General features: G+C 40.9%; 1 protein-coding gene across 1 annotated transcript in view; it reads left to right on the top strand.

The window, feature by feature from the left end:
- ntrk3b (neurotrophic tyrosine kinase, receptor, type 3b) overlaps nt 1-25,931 on the top strand; it is a 269,219-nt gene that overhangs the window by 169,211 nt on the left and 74,077 nt on the right. Inside the window, exons 9-12 of the mRNA XM_077563793.1 lie at nt 3,754-4,059; nt 5,713-5,727; nt 9,047-9,102; nt 9,199-9,301. Of these exons, the coding sequence (XP_077419919.1) occupies nt 3,754-4,059; nt 5,713-5,727; nt 9,047-9,102; nt 9,199-9,301 (480 nt within the window). The remainder of the gene's footprint in view (nt 1-3,753; nt 4,060-5,712; nt 5,728-9,046; nt 9,103-9,198; nt 9,302-25,931) is intronic.

Here is a 25,931-nt window from a genome sequence, read left to right as displayed (position 1 = left end):
CTAATGGAATGACTCGTATTGTGTGGAACGATGCGGCCATGACAGGTCCGCTGACGGAAAAATGGATCATCGCTAACTGCCCGTCAACAAGATCATTCTGAACGTACCCATAACTTGCCGACAAGTCGGCGAGACTGACTTTTTGCCTAATTGTCACTGTTGTCGGGGGGCGCGCGTCAAAGAAGTCATTTTGCCAAATGACAGCTTTCAAATAGAAATTCAAGAGAATTGTTTGTTTTTTTGTTTGCCTTTTGTGTGCTTTTTGACGACCCATCAGCACACAATCGCAGGCGGCGACCATGCGCACCAACTGACAGTTGGGGTTTTCATGATTCATTTAGGTATCAATCAATTCTTACATTCACTCAAAGCCATGCTGGGCAATGCTGCATGAGCACAAAATTACATGATGAACTCATTTTGGAGTCGCGCTCCCTGGAAAATGTGAAAAATCAGACCCCAACACCAATGTCACCGATCGACAAGATGTATCGATTTTTTTGGGGTGGGTGGGCGTACACATTTGTCTATCTACTAGAAAATTGAGCAAAATGAGCCCCAATCAGAAGCAGGTACACGAGACAGAACAGTGATAAGATACCATCTAATGTGGACGCAGCATTGTATTAAAATTCAGTGATCATTCTCAAGAATTATACATGACAAATGGGCTGTGATTATTCTTACAATGAATGCATTGCCATTTAGCTCGCTTCAACAAGCCTCGGAGAATCAAAAAGTTCACTCACTCACTCCAAAAAAAAAAATAAAAAAAATCACTCAGTAGCGCCCCCTGGAAAGCACCTGACACTACTTTGACATACTTGGACTTGAAACTGATTTGAAAAACACTTGACAAATGGGCTACGCTACATTGCAAAGCTTTTTTAGCCTATGCCCTCTATTAGCATAATGGTAGCATGCAGTCTGCCAAGCACATCCAGAGGGACTAAATCTGAGTTGTCTGCTTATGAATTAATCTTAAAGATGAGTTGTGTTCTTGCATGAGATCCGTCTTGCAAACGCAAAGGATACTGGGCAGAGCTAATAAAGTTGTCTAAGTTAACAGTCTCCCTTGCAGCAAGTTGACCCCAAAAGGCCTTGCTTATTATTAATGACCACACACACATGCACTCTATAATAATAAAGAACCACTTCTGAATGACAAGTAGCTGTGCAGCGGTGTGCTGCGTAGCCCTGACGTGCTTATATAGAAACACAACCGTCACAGGACACCTAGTATTTTTTTTTTGGGGGGGGGGGGGGGGGCTTGCAAGTTAAGGCTGTCTGCCAGATAGTTTGATGATGTAACCTGCTCATTACAAAGACAAATCAGCCGCTGAATTGTTGATGAAACGTGTCTGCCGACGTGACAGTTTTTTCTTGATCTATCTATCTATCTATCTATCTATCTATCTATCTATCACTCTCTCTCTCTCTCCATCCACTAGTCGATCACTAATTATGAACCACCAACTATTTGATTAACTAGTGTTAAAAGCTCTGCCGCTGTCTGTATATTTATATTTTCCTTTTTTGTGCACATTTTTGAACATGACAATCCACATGTTTTTTTATTTTTGTTTTTTTTCTCTCTCTATGTGTCTTTGTTCTATTGTATGGGGTGGGGGGGGGAATCTTTCTTAAAATTTATATTTAAAAAAAATCTATCCATCCATTGGGAAGCAAGTAAGCTGTGTTCACGAACACAACAGCACACTTTTATAGCGACACTCACTCATCAGGGAAATTACCAAAAGGAAAAAAAACAAAAAAACGGAATAAGTAAAACTGCATCCATGTGCACAATTATACAATTAGTCTGCACTTTGCTCTAGACTGGCGCTGGGCACAAAAACAGAGCCCTGTGACTTCTTATAGCCGATTATATATACTCAGCGGATTACTCAGTTTTGCGCCATATATATTTTTTCCATTTTATTGTTTTCTATTTATGGCCTAAAAATGTTTTCATGCAAATGTTTACAGTAATTCTGACTACACATAGTGTGAACGTAGGTTAATTGTGCTCTCCAAATTACATAATAATAATAATAATAATAATAATAATAATTTCCGCTTTAGCGCGGAACTTTGTTGTAAACCAAGAACCATCTTGTACTTGCTTGTTTCATTTCACACTTGATGGGTAGGCAGGGCACTCCAAGGATTTGACTGTTTTCATACCAGCAATTAAAGATTAGCTTTTCCAAAATATGCCCGCGTTATGGCTGTGAATTTTGGGATTGAATGCCAGCTCTGAGGTTTCCACGCCGAGCTCCACGATGAACACGTTGTCGCTATCGTCATCCCGCCTCGCGCTGCACACTCCTGTCTCCGATGTGTCATCTCTTCCCTTCGGGTAAATCAAAATAGCTTAAATTTAGTCTGCTGCTGCAGTTTTTTGGGGTTGTCCAAACAATGTCAGCCTAAAGCTTTAGGAATGTTTGGTAACTTGGTGGCTGATTTTAGGGGTGAAATAAAGTTTCTTTGGATTTATGGCGATGGATTAAGAAATGTTGAGTGTAATTCTGACTTTGATGTTGTGTTAGCGTGGGTTATTGATTGATAAAGACTGTCTGTGTTCCGATTTACATAAAGAATCAACAGAACAGAACTGTGACTAAAATGACTCAATACTCATATGCTTGCAACTTTTTTCAGGTGTCAATTAACAAGTCTGAATTTATATCGCAGATTATTCCCTATACCTGTACGGTAGAATTTTTGGGTGATTATTTTTCCACACGGACCTTTCCTCTGGAGTCACGTAATAATAATACAGTAAGTGTGAGCCAAGAGGAACATTTTTAAAAAGACAGAGAATGTCAAACGTTTGTGATCATTTCACACTTAAAGGGGAAGTCAACCACAAACACATTTTTTGACAATTATATGTTCAATGGCTGCCCCACTGGTATGAGCTATGAAGCAAAATCCAGACATTTGTATCCATCTCAGGGGGCGGCCATTTTGCCACTTGCTGTTGACTAAGGATTTCAAACAACCAATCACAGCGCAGGTTCAGAAAGCAGGTGAGCTGCGATTGGTCGTCCCTGAGCAACCGTGATGTCATCTTCAGTCGACAGCAAGTGACAAAATGGCCGGCCCCTGAGAGGGATGAAAATGGCTGGATTTTGCTTCATAACTCTTATTCCACAAATGGAATATTAATCAGAATGTCATGTTTAGACTATTGAGGTCACATATTACAGTATCAAGGTTGACTTCCACTTTAATAAAAGAAGCTAAAGTACAATGTGCTTATTGCAAAGTACTGGTGACTGGTGGGTTGAATGGGTTAATTTAGACAGCTGCTACGTCGTTAGCTAATTGAACCTAGCTAACTGACATCGTCACTCACATGTACACAGCCAGTAATTAGCAGGCCAACCGTACATCCTCTTTCACTCACTTCCATGTCACTCAAAAGGCCAGGCTCGGCTTTTAAGGCAGATACACATTCAACATTACAAATGCTACAGTGGAGAAAATGTAGATGGCGCCCCCAATGGACAAAAACAATACCTGCACCTCACATGTACAGTACATGATATGTATGTTGGTAAATTCTACTTTTTTTTCCCAGGAAAAAGTAAGACTACTATAATTAAATAAAAAATATAAATAAAATATCCCACTTGGCTAACAACCATTTTGACAAATGCTATTTTGAGGTTACGAACGGCGTGTGATGCATTTTGGGGGTAAAATGATGGACCAACTCAATTGCCTTGCTCTGCCTGTCCGCAGTCCCTCCGGTCATCCTTCGCCTGGCCGAGCCCGAGCAGCGCCATGACACCTGCATTGAGTTCACGGTGCGAGGGTACCCGCACCCAAAGTTGCGCTGGTTCCACAAGAATAAGGAAATCCTGAACAACCAGTACATCCGCACCGAGATGGACTTCTACCAGGACTACCTGGAGGGCTGCCTGACCTTCCAGAACCCCACACACATCAACAACGGCAACTACACCTTGGAGGCCAGCAACTCACTTGGGACGGTCACCAAGACGGTGTACGGACACTTCCTCATGGCGCCCGGCATTGATGATGAAGGTGGGTACAAATCATGGCGTCATTGAAGAAAAGAACGTGTCTTTGATGTGTACGGAAATATATCTTAGGGCAGGGGTCTGCAACCTGCGGCTCTGGGCCATATGTGGCTCTTCAGTCTCTCTCCTGTGGCTCCCTGTGGATCTCTAAAAACAAATTTTTTTTATTTTTATTTTTTTACATATTATCTTTATTTTTAGATACAATATGATTTAAACTAAATAATGATTTAGATTTTAAATTAATATTAAATATTCATTTATTTTTTTTAAAGTTGTTAGTAAAAGAGTGACGAAAGGTAGATGTAAAACTTATTACTCTACTGGCTACTTATTGCTACCTTTTTAATGACCTAAAAATGTCCAGAAAGAAAGAGGAAAAGCAGAAAATTACCGTGAAATGCCCACAACATTGCCAAAAAAGATGATTTATAACCATTCAGGAAAGAACATGTTCAAAAAGTAACTCTGAAATGTCCAAAAACAAGAAGAAATCCCCAAAATGACCATAAAATGTCCACAAAATTGCCAAATTTTTGGGTGAAAAATGATAGCAAAAAGGCAGAAAAAGTAAATTAAAAAAAATAGCCATTAAATGGAAGAAGAGGCATAACATTACCATTATATGTCCATAAAATTGTAAAAAAATTAAGAAATTTGACAGAAAGGCAGACAAGTCTAAAAATGTATGAAAAACGAAGTCTGAAAAATTACAAACAAAAAATGCCCCAAAAACGGAAGATTAATGCTAGAAGAAAATGAATCTTAAAGTATATCAAATGCTGCATATTTTTATGTTATGGTGTAACTCAAATTACTCTCAGCACATCAGACTAACACTAAGACACGGTTTCCTTCATAACAATCTTCAAATGTTTTTGGGCTCCAGACAGATTTTTGGTTATTTATTGGCCCTAAAATGGCTCTTTTGACAGTAAAGGTTGAATGAAGTTAATATACATTGTTCTAAAAAGAACATTTAGTCTTCACTGAATGGCAACTCGTCGTTTCGTGAGAGATAAGATAAGATATGATCAAAGACAAATTAAGATACCAATAAACGTTTAAATCGAGACAAAGAAAATGTCTTTGATGCTTACAAAATGTCATCCATGAGATCATTGACTATAGCTTTGATGTTTACAAAAACAGGTTAGCTTCGATGACAAAGCTTTAAAAGGTTAATTGAAGACTTAAATGTTTGTGAACATCACAAGTTACGCTTTTTATGAAGCATATTTTGTTAAACATGCAAATCAGTTTGAAAGGAAAAGATTCTTCCAAACTCCACATGCCAAAGACACCTCAGCCCAAGGTTGGAACCCTGACCTGCCCCCCCCACCCCCCCCCCCCCCACGACCGTCACAATTTTGAATTCAAATAACTTGTGTGGAAAGTTCCTGGTACCTCTTTTGGGGCCGCGTCCCTTTTTGTTTGATTAAAAGTGTGCCCTCGCAAGGATGCTGAGCTTGGGCAGGGTTCACGCTCAGTTCACTTCAGGTAGATTGTTCTGGAGAAGGAGGGGCTGCCAACCCCCCCCCCCCCGACACACACACAAAGGCTAGCAAATTTCTCCCCATGGTCAATATTCCAAGGTTAATAACCTCTTGTCAGTTTGTCGCACGCAGCGTGACTCTCTTTGTTTTCTTCTTTGCAGACGTTGTGGAGTTGGGTGAGTATTTGTATTTTCACATTTAAACCGGCTTAGATTAGCCTTTTTTTTTGTAGTGCTTTTAGTTTATTTGTTGGTGTGGCTTTGGCGTATATACAGACACGCGCTCACACACACACACACACACACACACACACACACACACACACACACACACACACACACACACACACGCAGGTACCATGCAGAAATGTGGTCACATTGTGTTGCTCTGAGTGGTCATCGAAGCAATGGCTGTTTTTCTTTATGGTATTTTTTGTGTCTATTTAAGGACTTTGCGGCCACGGTTTGTGCTCAGTTGTCTTTGATTCAATGCTCTGTCGTGTTTGTGCTAACTTATTTCCAGGAAGGAACCATTTTGGGTGTCTGAAGTCGTTTTTCATTTTTTCAAAATGCAAAACTGTGAACTTTTATAAAATGATTGCCTCGTGTGATTAGGTTTAAAAAAAAAAACACAAAAAAAAAAAGGGACACTGCATTATCGCTGAAAATCAAATCACCAGGAACTATTTTTAACACGTTTAATCACAATAAATGGATAAATGTTATCTTTGTTGACAGTTCATTCAGACCATTATCCAACCTTTGCAGCTACAGGAAGCTGACTGTGCCGTTTACCTCTCGCCGGTCCCGCATTATAACGTTGAAAATATGCCGGCAGAAAAGCTCAACTTGCATCGGGTCTGACTGGCGATCGCAGCATTCGGCTAGTAGGACTCCATTTCCCATGAGTCTTAGACACTGACGAAAATACGGTATGACGATAATACACCTGCCGACCAGCAATTTCACTGTTAAATTCCTTTTGAATTTGTTCATCACATTACAGCTGTGTGATTGACATGGACATGGCCCAAACATTTGGCTTGCTGACTGAACTTAAAAAAAACCCCGCAATGCCGGGGATAGGACCTGCGTAAAAGTGCAAAATCCGCTGAGACTCGGGACACAAGGCTCAAAATCAAGACTGATTTTGTTTTCCGTAGGGTGCTACTTTGCAAATGTATACATTTTCACGAGGATGCATACACTTTTCCGGGCCTGTTGAAAAATCAATTTGCTCTTTATGATAATTATGAACACACATTGTTATAAATGCGGCGCGCACGGTGCGTGTCGTTTCCTGCTGTGTCTGCTGACAGCTTAAACAAAGTGGGCCGTTCTGATCTCTCACCTTCATGGCGGTGCTCCTCCATCTCCATGCCAGGCCGTTCGTCCTCATCGGATGCACATTATTACGCCGCGTTAACGCCTGTGACGGATGAGGCGTTTAGGTTGGAATGACCCTTTTTCACTTGCTTTCAGTTCAACCACAACCAATGAAAACGTTTGATTGCGTGTTTATTAATAGAACAGATTTTCATTTCTGTTCCTCAGTCAGTCCAGTAGTTTATTGGACATATTAGCTTCATATGCTGTTGTCTTTATGAATTGAGCTTGATTTGCATATTATGACTTCCAATTGAAATAGCTTTTTATCTTTCTCTAAAAGTGTTTGTTCTTTAATGTTTCATATGATAATTAAATTTGCGAGAAATTACCTGTTTGTTTGTTTTTGTTTGTGCTAAAACTATGACTGTGTTCTTTTATTAGAATTTAGTTCTCCTGAACTTATGTTTTTACATGCAAAATATCACTTGGTTGTAAAAATTATGTTGTTGTTTTGTTTGTTTTAAATTTTTTGCCAAAATATGACCCATGTCAAAATACATCTTTATTCTCATATTACAGTACTGAATAAGTAAATTATTTTTTCCAGTGGAGAACAATGACATTTTCTCATAAAATTGCAAATCAATTATTGAGAAAAAGTTTTTGGGTCCTTGTAAAACTACAACATTTATTACAATTGTGCTCTTCTAAAAATATTTTTTGCTTGTTAAAAAAACATTTTTTAAAAAGTTTTTAATATCTTCCCGTTATTTGACAACTTAATTCCCGTGATGTTATACGTCTACATGCACAATAGCAATTTTTCTACAAAATTTGTACAATTTCTTATTTGATGTAGTTTCAATATCATATAATTGAGGATTTTTTCTCCCCATAAAATCAATTTTTTTTAAAAAAATTTTTTATTGCAAACTGCAACTTTATTTTCCTACAATATTTTTTTCTCTATCTACCACTTTTATCACAACTGCATAAAGTTTTTACGGTTTTGCCATAATAGTACACTTTTAATGTAATCAAGTGCATAGAATTTCCCCTAAAAAAAAGCATTTTTTGTTCCTAAGGACAGGACAACAATGTATTTTTTTGGGTAATATTACAACGTTTTTCTCGTGTGATGATTTTTTAAGGCTGTTTGCCCCATAGCAAAACTTTATTCTGTTAAAAATGTTTTATAGCGATTAAATGATTTCGTTGTTCTCATTTTTTTTTATCAACTTAGCAATGTTTTGTCATTATATTGTAGTGTAATTGAGTTTTCTGTGTGACTTAATTGTTATATTACAACTTTACTTTCCTGATTTTTTCTCTCTGTGTCTCTCTCTCTCTCATAGTTCAATTTTATTCTCAGGAAATTATTTTTCCGTCTGAAACTGTTTTCTCATATCCGCAACTTTATTTTCCTGAAATTTATTCCAACCCCCATAAAATAGCGCTTCTTATTTTGACAAGATTCTAGTCGAGGTGTGCGAGGAAAGAGGCAGAAATGACAGGCCTGCTGAAGAAGATGAGGAAGATGCTAATGCTGTGGTGAATGCGCACATTCCAACCACTGGCGGGCAGTGTAGCGGAGCCGGCATCCATTTAAGCACAAATGAGTGTGTGATGCGCTGGCCCTCCAGTTTCTCCCTCGTAGCGCTTCACTTCATTCCACCTGTGTCACGGCGTTACACACTGCTGCTGTTTGACCTCATCCTGTTGTTTTGGGACGACACCGTGGAGGCCCGTTTGTTCATGACAGCACCGTGCACAATTGAGAGAAACGTAGAAATAAGCCACATGTCAAAAAAAAAAAAAAAAAAGAGTTGTCTGTGTGTATGCACTAATCAATTTGATGGCTCCTTTTGACAGTTGGCCATTTTGTAAGAAGAGAGATGATGAGAGGATGAAAAAGAAATAAAGGCAGTGTGTCCGTTTATATAGTGGTAAAAACTATGAAGTGTGTCCAATAGCTGTTGAACAACTGTTTAAAAATATGTATATATAAAATATATATATCTTACTTTGCAGCCGCTTCTTTCTGCTTATACATGTTTTTTTGGTTTGTTTTATGTGTGGTCTTCTTCCTGTAGCTCCCTGCATGCTGGCATCTCATTTCATGCCAAACTCCATTCTAATGTCTTCTTCTTGTGTTTGTATTTTGCAGTCCCCTCTGCGCCAACAGACTCGGATTCAGGCCGCCCGGATGAGGACACGTTTGGGGTGAGTTTTGTTTTTAAGTCAAGACAAAATCTTCTTCTCATTTTCTTTGCTAGCAATATCATGACAACAAACTAACATTTTCTCCCTTTGGTACAGGTCTCGATCGCGGTGGGCCTGGCAGGATTTGCGTGCGTCCTCCTCCTTGTCCTTTTCGTGCTCATCAACAAATACGGACGACGCTCCAAGTTCGGCATGAAAGGTTAGTCTTGCGTATGGGATGAACGTGTTTCGAAGGGGTGGTCCTGTCTCACGCAAAGATCACCCACTTTATTGTGGGGTGTGCCAAAGTGAAGATTGTTACTATGACGACAATGGGATGGAGCTACTGGTGGAGCCCCCTAAAGACGACAGTAAAAGAATAGATTGTATTTTCCTTGGTGGAGGCAGCATTTCAACACCGAGCCACCCACTTACACTGATCTGTGTGGGTTGAGCATGCAGTGACCACACACACAAATAGTCCTTGCATGAATGTCGACAACTCCACTGGCTACTCAAGTAACAATCGAGCTAACGTTGTTAACCAGGGCTAATCTGTGCATCCAACAACATTACATTTGCCTTTATCATGATAATGTTTCACCTAAAAATTTCCACCTCTTCTCCTGGTCTTGCCACAAGTCTTCTTCTAAGATATCGGATAAGCTAATTAGCATTGGCTACAGCATCTGGTTGGCTAATTAGTATGGGATGTATGGCTTTCAGTAGTCAATGACTAGGCGTCTAAACGGTTGGCTGGCTAGCTGGTAAACTACAATTATTAAGATTAAGAGTAATTTGGCTACTTCAATTAGCCTTTTACATTGTCATCTGTGTTTTAAACGGATAGCTAGCTAGTTAGCTAGCTGGTGAAGTAGCAAAGAAAGCTATGCTACCTCAAAGCCACCATCAATGTAAAAATAAGTGCGTTAACTACTTCAAAAGTCATAAGATAACCAGCAGCCTGTGTCACCACCATTAATATTTAAACTAACCTTTTAGCTCACCAATCTGGAATCCTCGGTCGCTATCACTTTTGCGGGAGAGTTAGAAACTTTGAATAGCTGCATCTCTGGGTTTTAAGGGCTTGCTGGTATCTAGCTTAGAAAGCTATCTTACTAGCAAAGGGACATTGTTTGGAGATCTTCCATCAAAATTAGTGTACGAATCTTAAAAGTGCTAATTTACCTTAGCTACAGTAGTTAGCAATTACCTGTCTTAGTGTACTTCCCAGCTTGCTGTGCTGCTGGTCAGCATGGCAAGAGCTGATTTGGTACAGGTAGTCTGGGGATGTTCCGCTAGCATCAGTGTATAATTAAATGTGTTATCCACCACAAAGTGGTAGCCATCCTTACCATTGCTGTCGTTGAGGGTTGCTAGCTAGCTTAGCCAATTAACATGGCCGCTTCGCCATAGTCAAAAAGTAACTGGGTTTCATGGCAACTAGCCTGGGAACATCTGCCACTATAGTTGTGTAAATGAGAGAGTTAGCTAACTAGCGTGCTTGCTTACTCCAATGTGACCTCAGAGCAAACTGGTTACTTAGTTTCAGTTCACATCCACGTGGTGCAAAGTAGCATTAGCCACACGCAACCCGTAATGAGCTACTTTGCAGGATTAGTTCATTACTTTACCTCGCTAAGAAACTCTGGGGCTGTAATTATTTAGGAGGTGGCAATTATCACGTTGGCCCAGAGCTGGCTCCAATCAAGGATGAGTCCTGGCAGGTAATGAGGCGTAGCGGAAAACGAGCTTGTATGCTAAGGCGTACGCTGTGTGCTACTGGGTGGACAGGAAATGAATTAAAATGCAAAGGAAGAGTTATGAGGAATGCTAAAGCATGTCTTAATCGCTCCATGACAATCGTTTATTTCCTGTTCGTCTCTTCTAACGAATAGCAACATCCACGTCTTAAAGGGCTGTCGAGCTAGCGTAAACTAGTGTGGAAAGCTAAGTCATCAAAATGCATAGGAGCTGGTGAGCTGCTGTGGCAGGTTGGCGAACCAGGCTTTGAGATAAAGATATGACGTTTTCAAAGACTTTAGTTTGCTAGCTGGTCGGTGTTTACATTCAAGATAAACCATGTAATAGTGAGAGCTGATATCTTCCTGTTGTTTGCCTGTGACGCGCACAAACACCTCTGCTGTCCGGATGTAATTAAAGATAGTGATGTGATGGAACTGCCGCACAATGTGCGGGATCCCGCAACTGCTTTTCACGAGTGGCCGACCATTGGCGCAAGCAGTTTTGTCATAATGTCGCAGGTGCAACTGACTCAGATGTAGCTTGTTGTATCACTTGATCCAACCAACCACCATCAAGCCATAGCAATGTTTAATTACATTACCCGGTGTTTGGTGGCCCCAAAACACCTGATAAGAGGGACATTGAACTCCTGTTGGGATTTCACACTGTTCTCTAAAAAAGACCTCAAATGTGTGTGTGTGTGTGTGTGTGTGTGTGTGCGTGTGTGTGTGTGTCTATGGTACCATGGCTCTTTATGGTCACATATTTTCTCTTCATGTACCCATGAAATTGACTCATTGTGTACCTGTGGCTCGGATCGATAAGTCTTGGCAGGACTTTGGCTTTAAAAGAGATGTTTGTTAGTGTGGAGTAGACATGTGGCAGACTCAGCGTGTGAGTAAGTAATAAGGATGACATTATCGTCCTCTTTGTGCGTTCTGCTAAGAGCGATCCAGCTGTTCTACTCTTGTCGATAAAAGTAAAAAGATACACTACGTCCTATACTATATATATATACAGTGTCGATGTGGACTTCAATTAAATCAAATATTTTGTAAACAAGAATTTTGTTTTCAAACCGTAGAACATTAACTTATTTTCACCCCGGAACTCTTTTACATTATGAAGAAAATGCATAATCTTCTTTAAACCCGGTTCCACTCTGTTGTTATTGTGAACATCTCAAAGCATGAACAGTGATTCACAAAATCAGAATGAGCAAATGAATCATATTTTGTCATCATTCCACGCCGAGTTTTGGAAATGAAAAAAAAAAAAAAACATTTTCAATCCATTACGAGCGGCTAAATAACAGTCGGCGTTGAGTGTCACATTGTGCTGCATTCTGGGTAATTCCAGCAGCCCTGTTCGGCTCCACAATGGCCGCTGGCAGCTGCGGGATGTTAACATACGGAGCAGATGATAGCGCCGCTATTTTTGGCCCTCGTTTTCACTACAGAGTTTAAATTATGGAGGCGAAAAAAGGCTGAGGCAGCGTGTCGGGAGGAAGTCAATGATGGAAGAGGGCCGCTCACGTTCCAACTAACCCACGAAAACCAAATCTTTCTTCTCACCTTTTTCTTCTTTTTTGTGCATTTGTCCCACATCCTGATAACGACGCAGATTATAGTGCAACAGAGAGTTGTACGGGTGACGAATTCACTCCAGAACACTGTCGATCAATTTTAATAATAATAAATAAAAATGAAGTATTGCTTGCGTTTGCTCTGTTCAATCTCAACTTTAGTTTTCTTTTTACATCGTGTTCCTTTAATGGAATCTTTACGCAATAAGAAGCCATGCTCAGATGCATTGACACACACTAACAAACACATGCACACACAAAATGCTACACACAAACCCACGCGGTCGCACTTACACGGACGCGAGCCCGCGGCGGGCGCATAACCTCTGTGATCCAGACGTGCGTGTCAGGACGGCTTACCCTCCTCTCCACTACATTACCTGAACCAGGACCTGAGATGATCCACACACACACAAACACACACATTTATTGCATCACTGCCTCGCTTGGCCCTGGCTGGCCCGCGTGAGCCGTGCTGCCGGGCAATGAGACCTGAACTGACATACCTATACATCATGTGACTATACATGGGAATAATTTTAGTAATACGCTAAGGTGACTACCTTTTGTTCCCCAGTCATTGTTGGCCACTAACCAGCATTCACATTTATGGACAATTCAGAGCAGGGGGCTCAAACTTGTGGCCAGGGGGCTATTTGTGGCCCGCAGGAATATATTTCGCAACCCTCTACTTGACATCAAAGTTTAATGATAGTGTGACCCCCCGCCCCCCCCCCCTTTTTTTAAAAAAAATAACATTAATTGGTTACCATATCGAAAGAACAAGATCCCGGATACAAGCGGCCGAAATGAGTTTCCTCCGCAGGGTAGCCGGGCTCTCCCTTAGAGATAGGGTGAGAAGCTCGGTCATCCGAGAGGGACTCAGCGTCGAGTCGCTGCTCCTCCACGTTGAGAGGAACCAGTTGAGGTGGCTCGGGCATCTGGTTCGGATGCCTCCTGGACGCCTCCCTGGGGAGGTGTTCCGGGCATGTCCTACCGGCGGGAGGCCCCGGGGACGACCCAGGACACGCTGGAGAGACTATGTCTCTCGGCTGTCCTGGGAACGCCTTGGGGTCCCGTCGGATGAGCTGGCTGAAGTGGCTGGGGAGAGGGAAGTCTGGGCTTCCCTGCTAAAGCTGCTGCCCCCGCGACCCGACCCCGGATAAGCGGAAGAAGACGGACGGACGGACGGACGGACGGTTACCATATCTCAAGACTCATGGCAGCTTTTGGCGAATGGTAATTCTGAAGTACCACCAAGTGGAAGGAAAATATATCCTGTCACACGAGAAAAGTTGACGAACAGCCAGTTTCCGGAACACATTTTGGTACCTGTAAAAAAAGCACCATCTAATTGTGTGCATGGGTGGAGTTCTTTTTCTTTTGGTATTTTTGTACACATGCGCAGCTAGGAAGTGGCGTTTTTGCTATTGTGCACCATTATGGGATGGAATGTTGCCAACTCCCGGCCAATGGTCGCGGCATCCCTCATTTGCATTAAAATCAGGGCGGTTGGAGTTCACACATGCTTGACATTGCAGAGGCAAATTACCTCGTTGGGCTACGAGAGATGAGATTGGCGCGCGCAAATTGTGTGAAGCGGGCTGCTAGTAATTATAATGATGATAATGATTATAATTTGTTCAATGAATGGATTTCTACATTGATTCAGAGGGATTGCCCCACACTGTTGTAAATGAAATACGCTCACAAACATCCACCACACGTCAGCCGAGCTCAGAATCTGTCAACCTGCGCCTCCATCTAATCCAACAAAATCGCATTATATCACCTTCACCTCAAGTTAGACGTGCTTTTACCGAGTCTAAAATCGAGTCCACTTGTCACCAAATTGTGAGATTTAGAGTCTTCAATAAACCTAACATGCATGTTTATAGTATGTTAGCAAAAGGAATCTGAACACTGACATTTTTTAGGATCATATTTTGGGGTATCATTACAGTTTGAACTATTAACTAGACAATTTTGGATATATTTTAGTGGGGGGGGGTCCATTAATTGGGAATGTTTGCTGTTTGCTTCCAAATTTGGGTTCACTGTATGTGTTGATCATATATTGAGCTGTTATTGAAGTTGCATTAGCCTTCTTCCCTTTGCCGTTTGGCTGCGTGTTCCACGCTGATGGAGGCAGAGTAATTTGGCTGCCATTTTTTGCAAGTTTTTTTTTTTGGGGGGGGGGGGTCGACCTCTCACTGTGAGACATCAGCGGCGGGTCGGCTAATAGCTGAGTGGTCAGCGTGTCTGTGTGAAGCAAGTCTCCGATTGAAAGGCAAGTAAAGTGGTGACACTGAATGCACTTTAACTGTTTTTGTGAGCGTCTCCCCTTTTAAGACATCGCCATCAATAGTTCAAGACAGCTGCGCAATGGCTTAATATAGTTGCTTTAAAAAAAAAAAAAAAAAAAAAAAAGATAAAGCGTGCACCGAAGTAGCGACATATGGAAGTGAAGAAAAAGAAGAAGAAGATTTACTTTTCAGTCTTCCACAGCCATTTGGCGGAAACCTCCAGGGACGCGCTTAAAAGAAAAACATGTTTACTTGGCTATTCCGAGCCGCAGCATTTGGTCCGATAATGAACACGCATGCGGTTGCACGGCAGACCTTTCGACACGCACTGTTTTGACTGGATTACATTTAGCCATTGTGTTTGTTTCTATTGTGTACGATGGCGTTTATCAAAAAGAACTGACAGGTGGTGGAATCATGTTAATTATATTACAACTACGTGCACGTGCTGGCTGTTGGCATTTGACCCTCTGAATTATTTTTGATGTGTTCTATTTATTTAATGTATGCATTGTGGCAGTTATCATGAATAACTAGGAGAAGTGAGATCATTTACCATTATATTTATGTATATTGCGCACATGTAAGTGTGGCGTGACATTTTATGATTGAGGATTTTGTTTTTTATTTCTATTGTGCATGGTGGTGGTTATCATGAATAACTGCCATGGGACAATCACATTACTGTCCACCTTGCGCATGTGAATGTGCCTGTGTGTGACCGAGTGTGTCGTGAATTTTTATTTTATACACAATGGATGATTTGTAGTGGTGGTGGTCGTTTTTACTCTGTGTGTTATTGCAGCCGCCATGTTGGTTATTTCAAAATGTTCATCTTTTCCTTGTAGTCATAGTCATTGCTTTGTTTTTTGTTTTTAGGGGTGTCAGATTAATCGCAAATTTTATATCTGTTCTAAATGTACAATCAAATAATTTTTTCTTAGTTTGCATACTCTTCTTTACATAAAAGTGGGGGAAAAAATGTTTAATAGAAATATGGCTGCATCTTTTAGTCATTGATACAGTAATTTCATAATAATTCATAGAATAAGGTTACAATTAAAAAGATGTACTGTACTGTAAAAAACGAGCGTGATATTGATTTGTGCATAATTGCATTTGTAAGATGTTGGTGTCAGCTCAGTGCTTTTTTGCATATTAACTCTTTGACTGCCAGACGTTTTCAGAAAAGGGATGCCGTGGGTGCCAGCCGATTTTAAGCATTTTGACTGATCTTTCAAGGTCCATAGAAAATTATGTGTTTGGACTATGGAAACACACATACTACCAAATGAAAGATTGGACTCTCATCTTTCATCAGAAAAAAAAGTTTGTTTCTACCTTATTCCGTTTTTCAGTAATCAACAATAGAAAATGGTTAGTTTCACCTCTGTTTTGAAACAAACGTCTTTTAACGTCTTTGGCACTCCTCCATAGGATTTTACTAAACGTTATTTAACGTTTTTGGCAGTCAAAGAGTTAAGAGCTATCTAATTTTCAACATGAAGTAACTTGAAATTCTGCACATTTTTTAATTTGTTAAAATAGAACTTGACCCCAGTATCTATTATTACATTTATTACTGCTAAATTTTGACGTGGACGTGTCTGCTGTGTTGGAACTTTAAATTAACTCAAAATGAACGCACTAATTTCGACACCCCTCTTTTTTTTAGGCAGTAAGGTTTGTTGACCATCTGAGAAAGGCGCCAGTGGATGCGGAAACTAGTAAAAAAAAAAAAAAAAATAGGTCAACACAAACCATTTGGTCTTTAAAAAGAAAATCAATATTTTAATCTCCTCTAGCACTGTTGCACACACATTCAATGTCACAGATACTACAATGTATAATGTAAGGATGGTCATCCCAAATAGCTGCACCTCACATGCATATTTTCTCTTGGCCACTACTTTAGGTTTTTTTTTCATCCGTTGCGGGAGTTTCCGAAACGTGTTGTACGGATCGATCGGCCCACCACTAGGAAGCACGTAATACAAATCTCGCCATCTCTTCAATGACTGCTGATGGTTGCGCTCGTTTATTTTTGACCCGCCACAATGTCGACGACTTGATGATTACATAAGTTGACAATCTCAAGGACGGTGACACACACACACACACAAAGATAAAAAAACAACAACTTTTTTACACCAGCACCGGAAACAACAAACAAGCAGGCTATAAATAGACACAGCACATCATTAAGTGGCACTTGACAGATTCCTTCAATGTCACCCACCGTAAGGATCAGAAAATGGCTCGGAATAGCACAAACACACACACACACACACACACATCATAACACAGGTTGGTGTGACGTAATGGGTGTGCAACTATGAGGGGCTTCAAGAGGCATAATTCAGGATCACCTCTCGTACATACACAGTCTCATACATACCCGCGAAATGCTCTCACACAGTTTTTTTTTTCTCACATACAATTGAAATTCTCTCATACATATTACTGAGAAATGTAAATCTGGATTTTACGTAACCTTTTTGCCCTGATCCCTGTGGTTTTGAAAGATGTAAACTTGGTCTCGGTCATATTTTCAGGAATATACTGTCTTCTTCTTCTTCTTCTTTTTACTGGGACACAAATGATTATGAAGGATATCAATCAGTCATGTTAAAAAAAAAAAATTGTAATCTAATTTCCGCGTTAGGGTCAGAGTCAACCCCGTTGATTTTGAAAACATTACTCATGTAGACTGTCTTCTTCGGATTTGGGGGGATTTTATGTATTTGTTAGCGCAAGACCGTATTCTTTTTCAAAGATATCAGCTGTTTAGCCAATCTGCTCTAAGTTCTCGGGGATGATATGTTTGTCGGTGCAAGACCCGATTGATCTGCAAAGAAATATCAGCTATATAATCAGCCTGCACGTTTTTTTTAGGGATTAGATGTCGACTTTGGGGCAAGACCTCATTGATTTGAAATGACATCAGCCTTGTAAACAATCTTTTTCAGGGATTTGTATGTCTTGGTGAGGGGCAGACCCTATTGATTTTGAATTGAGAACTACCTCCGACGAGGGCAGACGTCAAAGGTCACATCAACTCATCTTTCTGGCCACTATTTGGGCCCCCACATTTTCGAAATGATCATTCTAATACTGGGCAACTTTTTTTCAAAATTGCAGGAAGGATGTCTTTGTTAGAAGAAAGACCATTTTGATTGGCTCTGAAAACATAATTATTCAAACTTTAAGGGAGAGCATGCCTAAATTGGGACAAGACCCTATTGATTTCGTAATTATCAACCATGTCAAATGCTTTGTTCAAATTTTGGAAAATTTGATCTCCTGTTGGTTTTGAAAGATATTCATCATGCAGTCTTCTTTACTTCTTGTTGGTTGTTGAAGGATTGTTAGAACCCCATAGATGTGGTACTAACTAACTAACTAACTAACTGACTGACTAACGTATAGTTGCGGAAGAAACTAGTAAACTAGTCAATCTCCTTTGTAGCCTTCTACTCTGCAATGACATTTATAGCTTGAAGTCGATTAATCGCTGAAAGTGTTTTGGCATTCTCAACACGGACGCCTCGAGTGGAGTGTCCCCTCGCGTGGTCACTTGCAAAATATTCCACTCCTGTTCTCAAATATAATAAATGCAAGCCTATCGTAAATGGCACACGCCATGGCTAGCTGTCGAACAGCCTTAAAATAAATCCCAATCCACCAATTGCCCTCCTCTAACAGTCAAAAGACAAACAAAATTGTAGTGAAGCAAAGAGAGGTTGATGAAGAAGCTCGCTCGTCACCAAAGAAAAGATCCAACCAGTGTTTCTCTTCATCGTCACCCTTCCAATCGTCGTCCTGTTTACTCTTGTGTGGCTCCAAAGTTGTCCGAATGTGGTTTGATGAGCAATTGTCTGAATGTGATTGGTTAATCAAGCTAGCTGGCTAGCTTGATTAATGTCCGAGCTAGCTGGCTAGCTTGATTAACTAATCCATTTCTAGCCAGCTATAGCTAACTAACTAACTAACTTAGGTTTCTGACATAGCGCTGGTCCAACTCAAATCATAGCCTACTCCTAAAAATGTATCGACTAGTCATGGTTTTCATTTGATTAGTGACTTTTTTTTTAAAAAAACACAAGCTTGTATTTATTTTGAGCTATGTAAGAAAAAAAAGAATATCCTAACTTGCTTGATATCTCGGCGGCCTGTCGTACGGGAAAGATGCGCATCTGCCTGAAGCGAGTTGAGCGTAAGCGAGCAGCCTGATAACAACGTGATAATGATGATGGTGAAGATAGGTGACAATGCCACATAACTTCCCTGGCAGAGATAATAACGGCAGCCAAGATTGATAATAAAAAGGTAGAAGGGATTTTGTGCAGCTTTCAAATATAATATTGTGCATTTTTCATTCGCACTATTTCTGTATATTTAGAGCTCATACATTCTCATTGCATAGTCAGATAATAGAAACAACATTTATTAGGATGGACGGGCAGACAGATGGATGGATAAATATCAATATAAATGTTTATATTTGCATATTTTTGGACTAAAATTTGTATTTCGAACAGGAACTGGCACATGTCACTCAGGAATATTCACCTCCCCGAGTATGTCCCTGGTCGTGTGTTAAACTAAATAGTGAATATCTCTATTAAACGGCATGACTCCAGTTCTGATGCTCCACTTGGCCTGGCTGATGACGTGCTTATTGGCAGAAACCACTCGCTGCAAAGCTTCTAGCGTTGAGTTTTTATTTTAATGATGGAACAAGAGAATCATTTGGAAAAAAAGGGGGGTTTGTTGGCGGGGGAGGTTTTTAAATACACCTTCCAACCATTTTCAATTTAGTGTGAATTTTCCAGCCAACAGCTCGTATTACATAAGAAGCAAATGGAGAGTGCCTCGTGTTCACTCCCACGCCGGACTCTTTCATTCTAATGCGCACACACACACATAGACAAATCCAAGCCTTTGCTCTCAAGTGAATGTCTGCTCAATCAATGGGCATGTATAAATATATTCATATCTAGACATATATACACGCGCGCACACACAGTAGAATGGTGTAGTTTAAAAATCATGCTCCAGTGCTGCCCATCTCTCTTGTATTCCCCTTGGCCCATATTCCCATCAACCTCGCCTCGCTTTGCATCAAGACCCCCGCAACCCCGCGGACCATCCCTCAAGTTCTCTTTTTATAGCCCGTGGCTTGCATAAAGAACACGTCTCCATTTTTCATAAGGACGAGGCTCACGTGATGAGGGTACGCCAAAAATCACGCTTTAATGTCACTGGAGGCTTCACAATGGCTGCAGTAAGGCAAGATCAAGATGATTTTTTATGATTTTTCTATATATTTTTTAAGCTTACATATGTGGATGAACTATGCCCTTGAATCCCTCAGAGTAGCGAAGTATACGAGAATGCATTGCGATCGTCGGTAGACGTCACGTCTTGGCATGCGGTCAGAAAAACGCTGAGGCAGCATTGTAGTTAACAATAATGGCCGGTCCACGGTGTCCACTACGAGCAGACCCTCCAAGGCGCCGTCAAAAAGTAACAACTGTCTAACGAGCAAAAAAAACGATTCCAGTTAAGAGGCTGCCGCCCCCTCAAGGTCGTCTGGTGCGCTGCAGTGACGCAGCAAAAACTTGCAGAACAATCTCCGAAAGTTGTAACCCGTCTCCATGAAATCCCGCAGAGACATACGCCATGACCTGTGACCCCGCCCTTCTCCCAAATTGGATACTAAACACCTTGCTGACCTTGCCGCTCCACCCTCGCAGCTTTTGAATTTCCCCGTTTGAGATTGACGGTGAAAATGTTTTGAACAGCAAGTGGTAGTTGGGTACGGTGGGCAGTTGGGTAGGTTGCTTGTTACTGTAGGTAAGGCATGAACAATACGTTTTTTTGCTTGTAGTAAGAGGTAAAATAGGTAATAGTGCCATGAAAAAGTATTTTTATTATTTATTTATTATTTAGTCATTATTATTATTATTTATTTTATTATTTACCTTTTTTATTAGAATTTTTATCTTTTTGCATAGTTTCCCCACTTGAATGTTTAAGATTATCAAACTAATTTAAATATCGTGCAAAAAACAACAAAAAAACGAATAAGACCCCTGAGTTACCCCTTTTCTAACCCGAATAGTTAATATAAATGCGATCGGAATACCTACGCCCACATACAAAAAATAAATAAGTAAATAAAAAGGAGAGCAATGATGATGGCATGTCAAATCGGTAAAATTACCGAAGGAACAATACTGAGCTCTCCAGAAAAAAAAAAGAAAAAAGTAATACCTCGTTTGAAAGGATCATTGGTTTGTGTTCTGTGCATGCTCTGTCCTGAAGAAATGTTGGTGGAAATGACGTCTATTTGTGTGATGACGTACGTCCCTGCGTCCCTGTTTAGACGGGGATGGGTCACAATACCATTTATACGGGAGTAACTTTATTCATTCACCATGTAAACGGGTTATTCTAAACCTTTTAAAAAGCTGAATTTTTACTTCAACACGAATATTGACAGCATGTAATTTTCCCACTCGTTTTTTTTGGAGAGCCTGCTCTTGTTCTCCACAAGAACAATTACGCAATAGTTAGACAGCAGAGTGCGATTGTTGTGTGCGAGGACTTATTACTGCTTAAAAGCCTGCGACACACGCACATGTCCTATCAACTCCAATCTGCTTCATTCATCTCCATGTTTTTTCTTTCTTTTTTTTTTTTTAAGTCGACTTTTGTTCCTCTGGGTCCCACCGTGCACTTTTCAACCCACGCTTCGTCTCGCTATTATTATTGCATCTCATCTCTGCTGCGCTGTGCTCTGTAATGGAGTTACGGCACACCAAGGATAAAACAATTAAAAAGAAAATTCATTTGAATGAATTAAACTTCGGGGATGGCATCGGCAGCCGCGGCGAATCGCCCCACGTGGACGCCTGTGTCACTTTTTCTTTTTTCTTTTTTACGCAGGCCTTGTCCCACCTCATTAACCTTTGTGTTAACCCGTGAATAGGCACATTAGCACACAGTAATGCAAAATAGAGGGAGAAAAGCCTCTTGATAGCATTGATCTTAGACACATCACTCAACCATAACTCAATCTTGAGTAAAATTTAGCCCAGTTTCAGTGATGGATGTAAAATTTCTACGTAACAGGATGTGAGAATATCAACCTCAGGAACCCATGACCGGAACTGACAGGAAGTCTGCCATTTTGGTTTGTAGCAGCTTTGTTGAGAGAATGCTAAGGTTTGTAGTTTGATGAACTCCGACTATGGAATTTGCCCAAGTGAGCCCAATCGGAAGGAGGCAACTTAGACAGATGGGAAACTCTGACCTGCTTTAAGGTAAGGCAGAAGTCAGGTTTCCCTCCAGTTATTTCGAATTTTTTAAGCGAATTTGGAAAAATGCGCAAAACGGACATGCGACGTATGCCCGCTTCCATCTGTTCTTCTTTTGCGAATATTGAGAGGGAGACTCCGCCGTTGTGTGTGGCGCTATACACCATAGAGATGCGATCCACCAGTAATTTAAAAGAAGAAGAAAACCAGGAAGCGACTGCGCCGTGCGATGACATCGTATGAGTTTGCTTTTGTAATTCTTGATAAACCGTAGCGTTTTCCATCTAAAATAGCATTAACATTCACTTCTTTAATTAATTCCAAAACGTTTTCTGTTTCGTCGTCCCCCCAAACATACCTTTACTTTAACATCCGCCATTGCTTTGTGACTACAAACGTACGTGTGACAGGTGCAATATCCGGTCACAACGTGCGACGTGTATCTGCTCTTGTCAGCGTTTATTCGCAAAACCTGTTTCCATAGCCAAAATGTGCATTTTCCTTTTTTTGATATGCTTCAAACACCACCATCTCCAAGCGGAAAAAACCTTTTTCGAATTTCTAGCGTTTCCACTCAGTGGTATTCTCGCATTTCTTCGAAATTCGAATAAAAATCGGTGGATGGAAAACCCACTAGATACTTTTGGTACTATGGGCTCTTTGCACAAATCCACTACTCCCTGAACTCAATACCACTCCTTCATTTTCCTGTCTTTCATGATTGGACAAACTGGTTGATCCAGGTGTGTCTGGCCATTGTCGTTGTGGTTACTGAGGTCAGGTAGACCTGGATTAATCAGTTTGTCCAGTCATGAAAGACAGGAAATGAAGGAGTGGTATTGAGTTCAGGGAGTAGTGGATTTGTGCAAAGAGCCCATTGGTCAGGTTGGTATATGCGCTAGCTAGGTAGATTAGCTAGGTGGATTTGCTGACTTGCAAAGCTGTCGAGACTGGATGGAGCGCGGCATTGTGGAGATGCGGTTAATGTCGGGACCAGGAGATGAAGGCGCGTCATGTTTCTTTTAGTCTAAGTAAAACGCATTGTTTACAAAGCTAGCAGCAAGCTACTCTTCTTAAACCCTTTCAAGTCTATCTTTCATTTTAAGTATATTATCTACCCTTTGAAGCCATCCCTGCCTGTCCGTTAAAGGTGCAGGTCCCCCGTGAATGACTCTCCCTTGTGGGTCACCACAGCATCACAATTTCATGACCCTTTTGAGGATTGACCTTGAAAAAGGGATTGTTCTTCTTGTTTTTGTTTTACTGTCACTTAAGTACATTCCAGTAGAGTGGAAACCCTTGAATGCCTTTGGCCACAAGTTAAGTAACTTTGTATCATTTAAACAGTAGAAGAAAAAAGCTGTATATGAGGGAGCCACGCTTGTGGATCTGGTGGGGCACTGCCCCCCCCTACTGAGCCCCTCCACTCTTGGGGAAATGGAACTGCCTTTGCACAATCTCTTTTCTGCATTTTCCAATCATTTTCGGTGTAGAGGAGCAGACTGGTGGCTGGCGAAAGACTTGGGAGGCTGTTAACGAAATGCCAAGGCCATCTGTGCTGCTCTAAGAGGATGTGAAATGAAGACGGAGTGTGTGTCACACGGCGATGAGAGGTCATTACTGGCTCCTCAAAGGCGGCAGATTATGTCAATTTTACAGGTCACAGTCTCGCGGGTCACCACATTTTTTATCCCCTTGGTCTCGCTGACACTCGGTAATGAATGTGTGTGTGTGTGTTGTGCACGTGTAAGTGTAGTTGAAACGTGCATTAAGAGGCACGGCAGTAAGAAGCAGCCACCACCTGACGAAGTGGCGATGATTAGATGCGAGCAGATGCCATCACGATGTCACGACTTGGTCACCCACAGCAGCAATATATCAAGATGTGGCAATGAAGCCATTATATTGGAAATAAACTATTTATGATGTAAAATGAACTCCAGAACAAGTTTGCCTTTGAAGTTAGGACTCCATAAAATGGCCAAATGGAGCCTAATAATGTCGGCTTGAAGCCAAAAATGGCAGACTTCTTGTTTCTTTTTAGGCATGGCTTCTTGGGGGGGGGGGCGGAAAAATAAAATTTGTGTATGGTACATCATGAATTTTAAATAATTATTGCACTGGTCTGAAAGTGAACAATAGCAGCTCCAAAATTCTAGAGTATATATATATAGATATATTTTTACTGTGTTTTTTAACAAGCTAGAAAATTATAGCTATAATATATATAAACCTAGAGTTTAAAAGTAACATTTAAACAACAAAAATGCAGTATACCCCCATGTGATTGAAAATGGTTTGATCCAACTCGACCCCTCCCATCTCTGCTTTTGCTTACAAGCGCAGACAGCGGAGCGCATCGTCCTCCTCGAGTCCGGTCACGGGGTCTGTCTTTCTAGTCGAGTGAAATTAAGTGTTACTTTCTTTCACCAATATATGTGAAAAGTTTTTTTTTAAAATCTTTTTTTTATTTTTTTATTTTACTACTTACTAATTTCTTACTTTATTCCAACTTTATTGCTTTACAGGTGTATTTAATAAAAAATAGGCTTAATGCAGTTTTACTCTCAAGGTGATGTTACATCATTGTTCAGGCAATGATTTGCAAAATCAAATACCCTGATGGTTAGTTGGTCAAAACAAAGCTGAAAACGTGTTCACATTCCAGTAGCTGTAATTTAAATGCTATTTTAATGTTTGCTCACTAAAATATGCCTTAGCTAACTAAACCTCAGAAAGTTCTAGGTTGCATAGAACAGATTGTACACGGAGCCTTGTTGAGGCTACGGCGAGTAGAGGGTAAGATTACCTTTAGCTGTGGTCCTTGAACGCTCCTGTTCCAAGTATTGTTCTTGGAACCTCGGTGCATAGTGTTGTCTTTAAGATGCGTGGCTGGGCCAGTGCGCAAGTAGGCTAACAAAAAGGACCCCCCCCCCCCCCCCCCCCCCGTGCACATAGTCTGTATCACAAAAATTGTAGCATATGGGGAAATGTATGGTACACTGTCTTCAGTGCGAAAAGCTGCTCTAGAAACTATTCATTTCACCCTGTTGTGTTTGTTGATGTTGATTAGTTTTGTTAACATAAAAAAGCAAAAAAATTTTTTTTTTTTTAAATCCAATCATAGTGTTCACTTGCGGCTGTCTTCGGTTAGCACAGAAAAACCTCTTAAAGGATTGTTAACATTAATGTCTATGATTTTGCTCGTTAGCGGCGCAATTCTGTTATTATCGGCCATTAAAAAAACTGTTAGCCAGTGCTGCATTAATAACAATAACAAAACAGTTCATCTTCTCCCGGGAGTTTTTCTTTGGCTTTTAAGAAGGGAAAAACCCCCATTATTATTTGACTTGAATAGAGGCTAAACATGTCATCGGCGCTGTGAAGTGGCTTGTTTGGTCTCCTCTGCAACCCGCTAACGTGCTAGCGACGTTACGCAGCCGCGTAATAAATACATCAGCTCGTTGATGTAAAGTGACATTGCATCACATGCATGATGTACACCAGCGCATGGCTCACCGTGCAGTTACATATGTATACATCAAATATCTGTGTGTGTGTGGGGGGGGGGGGGGGGGGGGGGTTGGAGGGGGTGTGTGCCCCTCCACACTTGAGTTAAGCACCTCCAGGGGGGAAGCACGCTCTGATTTAAGAGTGTCTCCACGGCAATCGGCACTTTCCGGGTCAGGTGAGAGAGCTTGTTTCCGTTCGATTTCTATGCTCACAATGAATGTGTGTGTGAGAACGAGTCAGGCATCAAACTATCACATGTACTCTGTCAACTCCAAAGTTGTTTTTTTTCCCCCAGATATTTTTTTCAAATCCACCGAAAGCTTGCCGCAATATGTTTTTGGACCTGTTCTGCAGCCGCAGCTAGCGTAGCCCCGC

The sequence above is a fragment of the Vanacampus margaritifer genome, chromosome 4 (assembly GCF_051991255.1).
Source record: "Vanacampus margaritifer isolate UIUO_Vmar chromosome 4, RoL_Vmar_1.0, whole genome shotgun sequence".
Taxonomy (NCBI): Eukaryota; Metazoa; Chordata; class Actinopteri; order Syngnathiformes; family Syngnathidae; genus Vanacampus; species Vanacampus margaritifer.
This window is presented reverse-complemented; position numbering and strand designations above follow the sequence as displayed.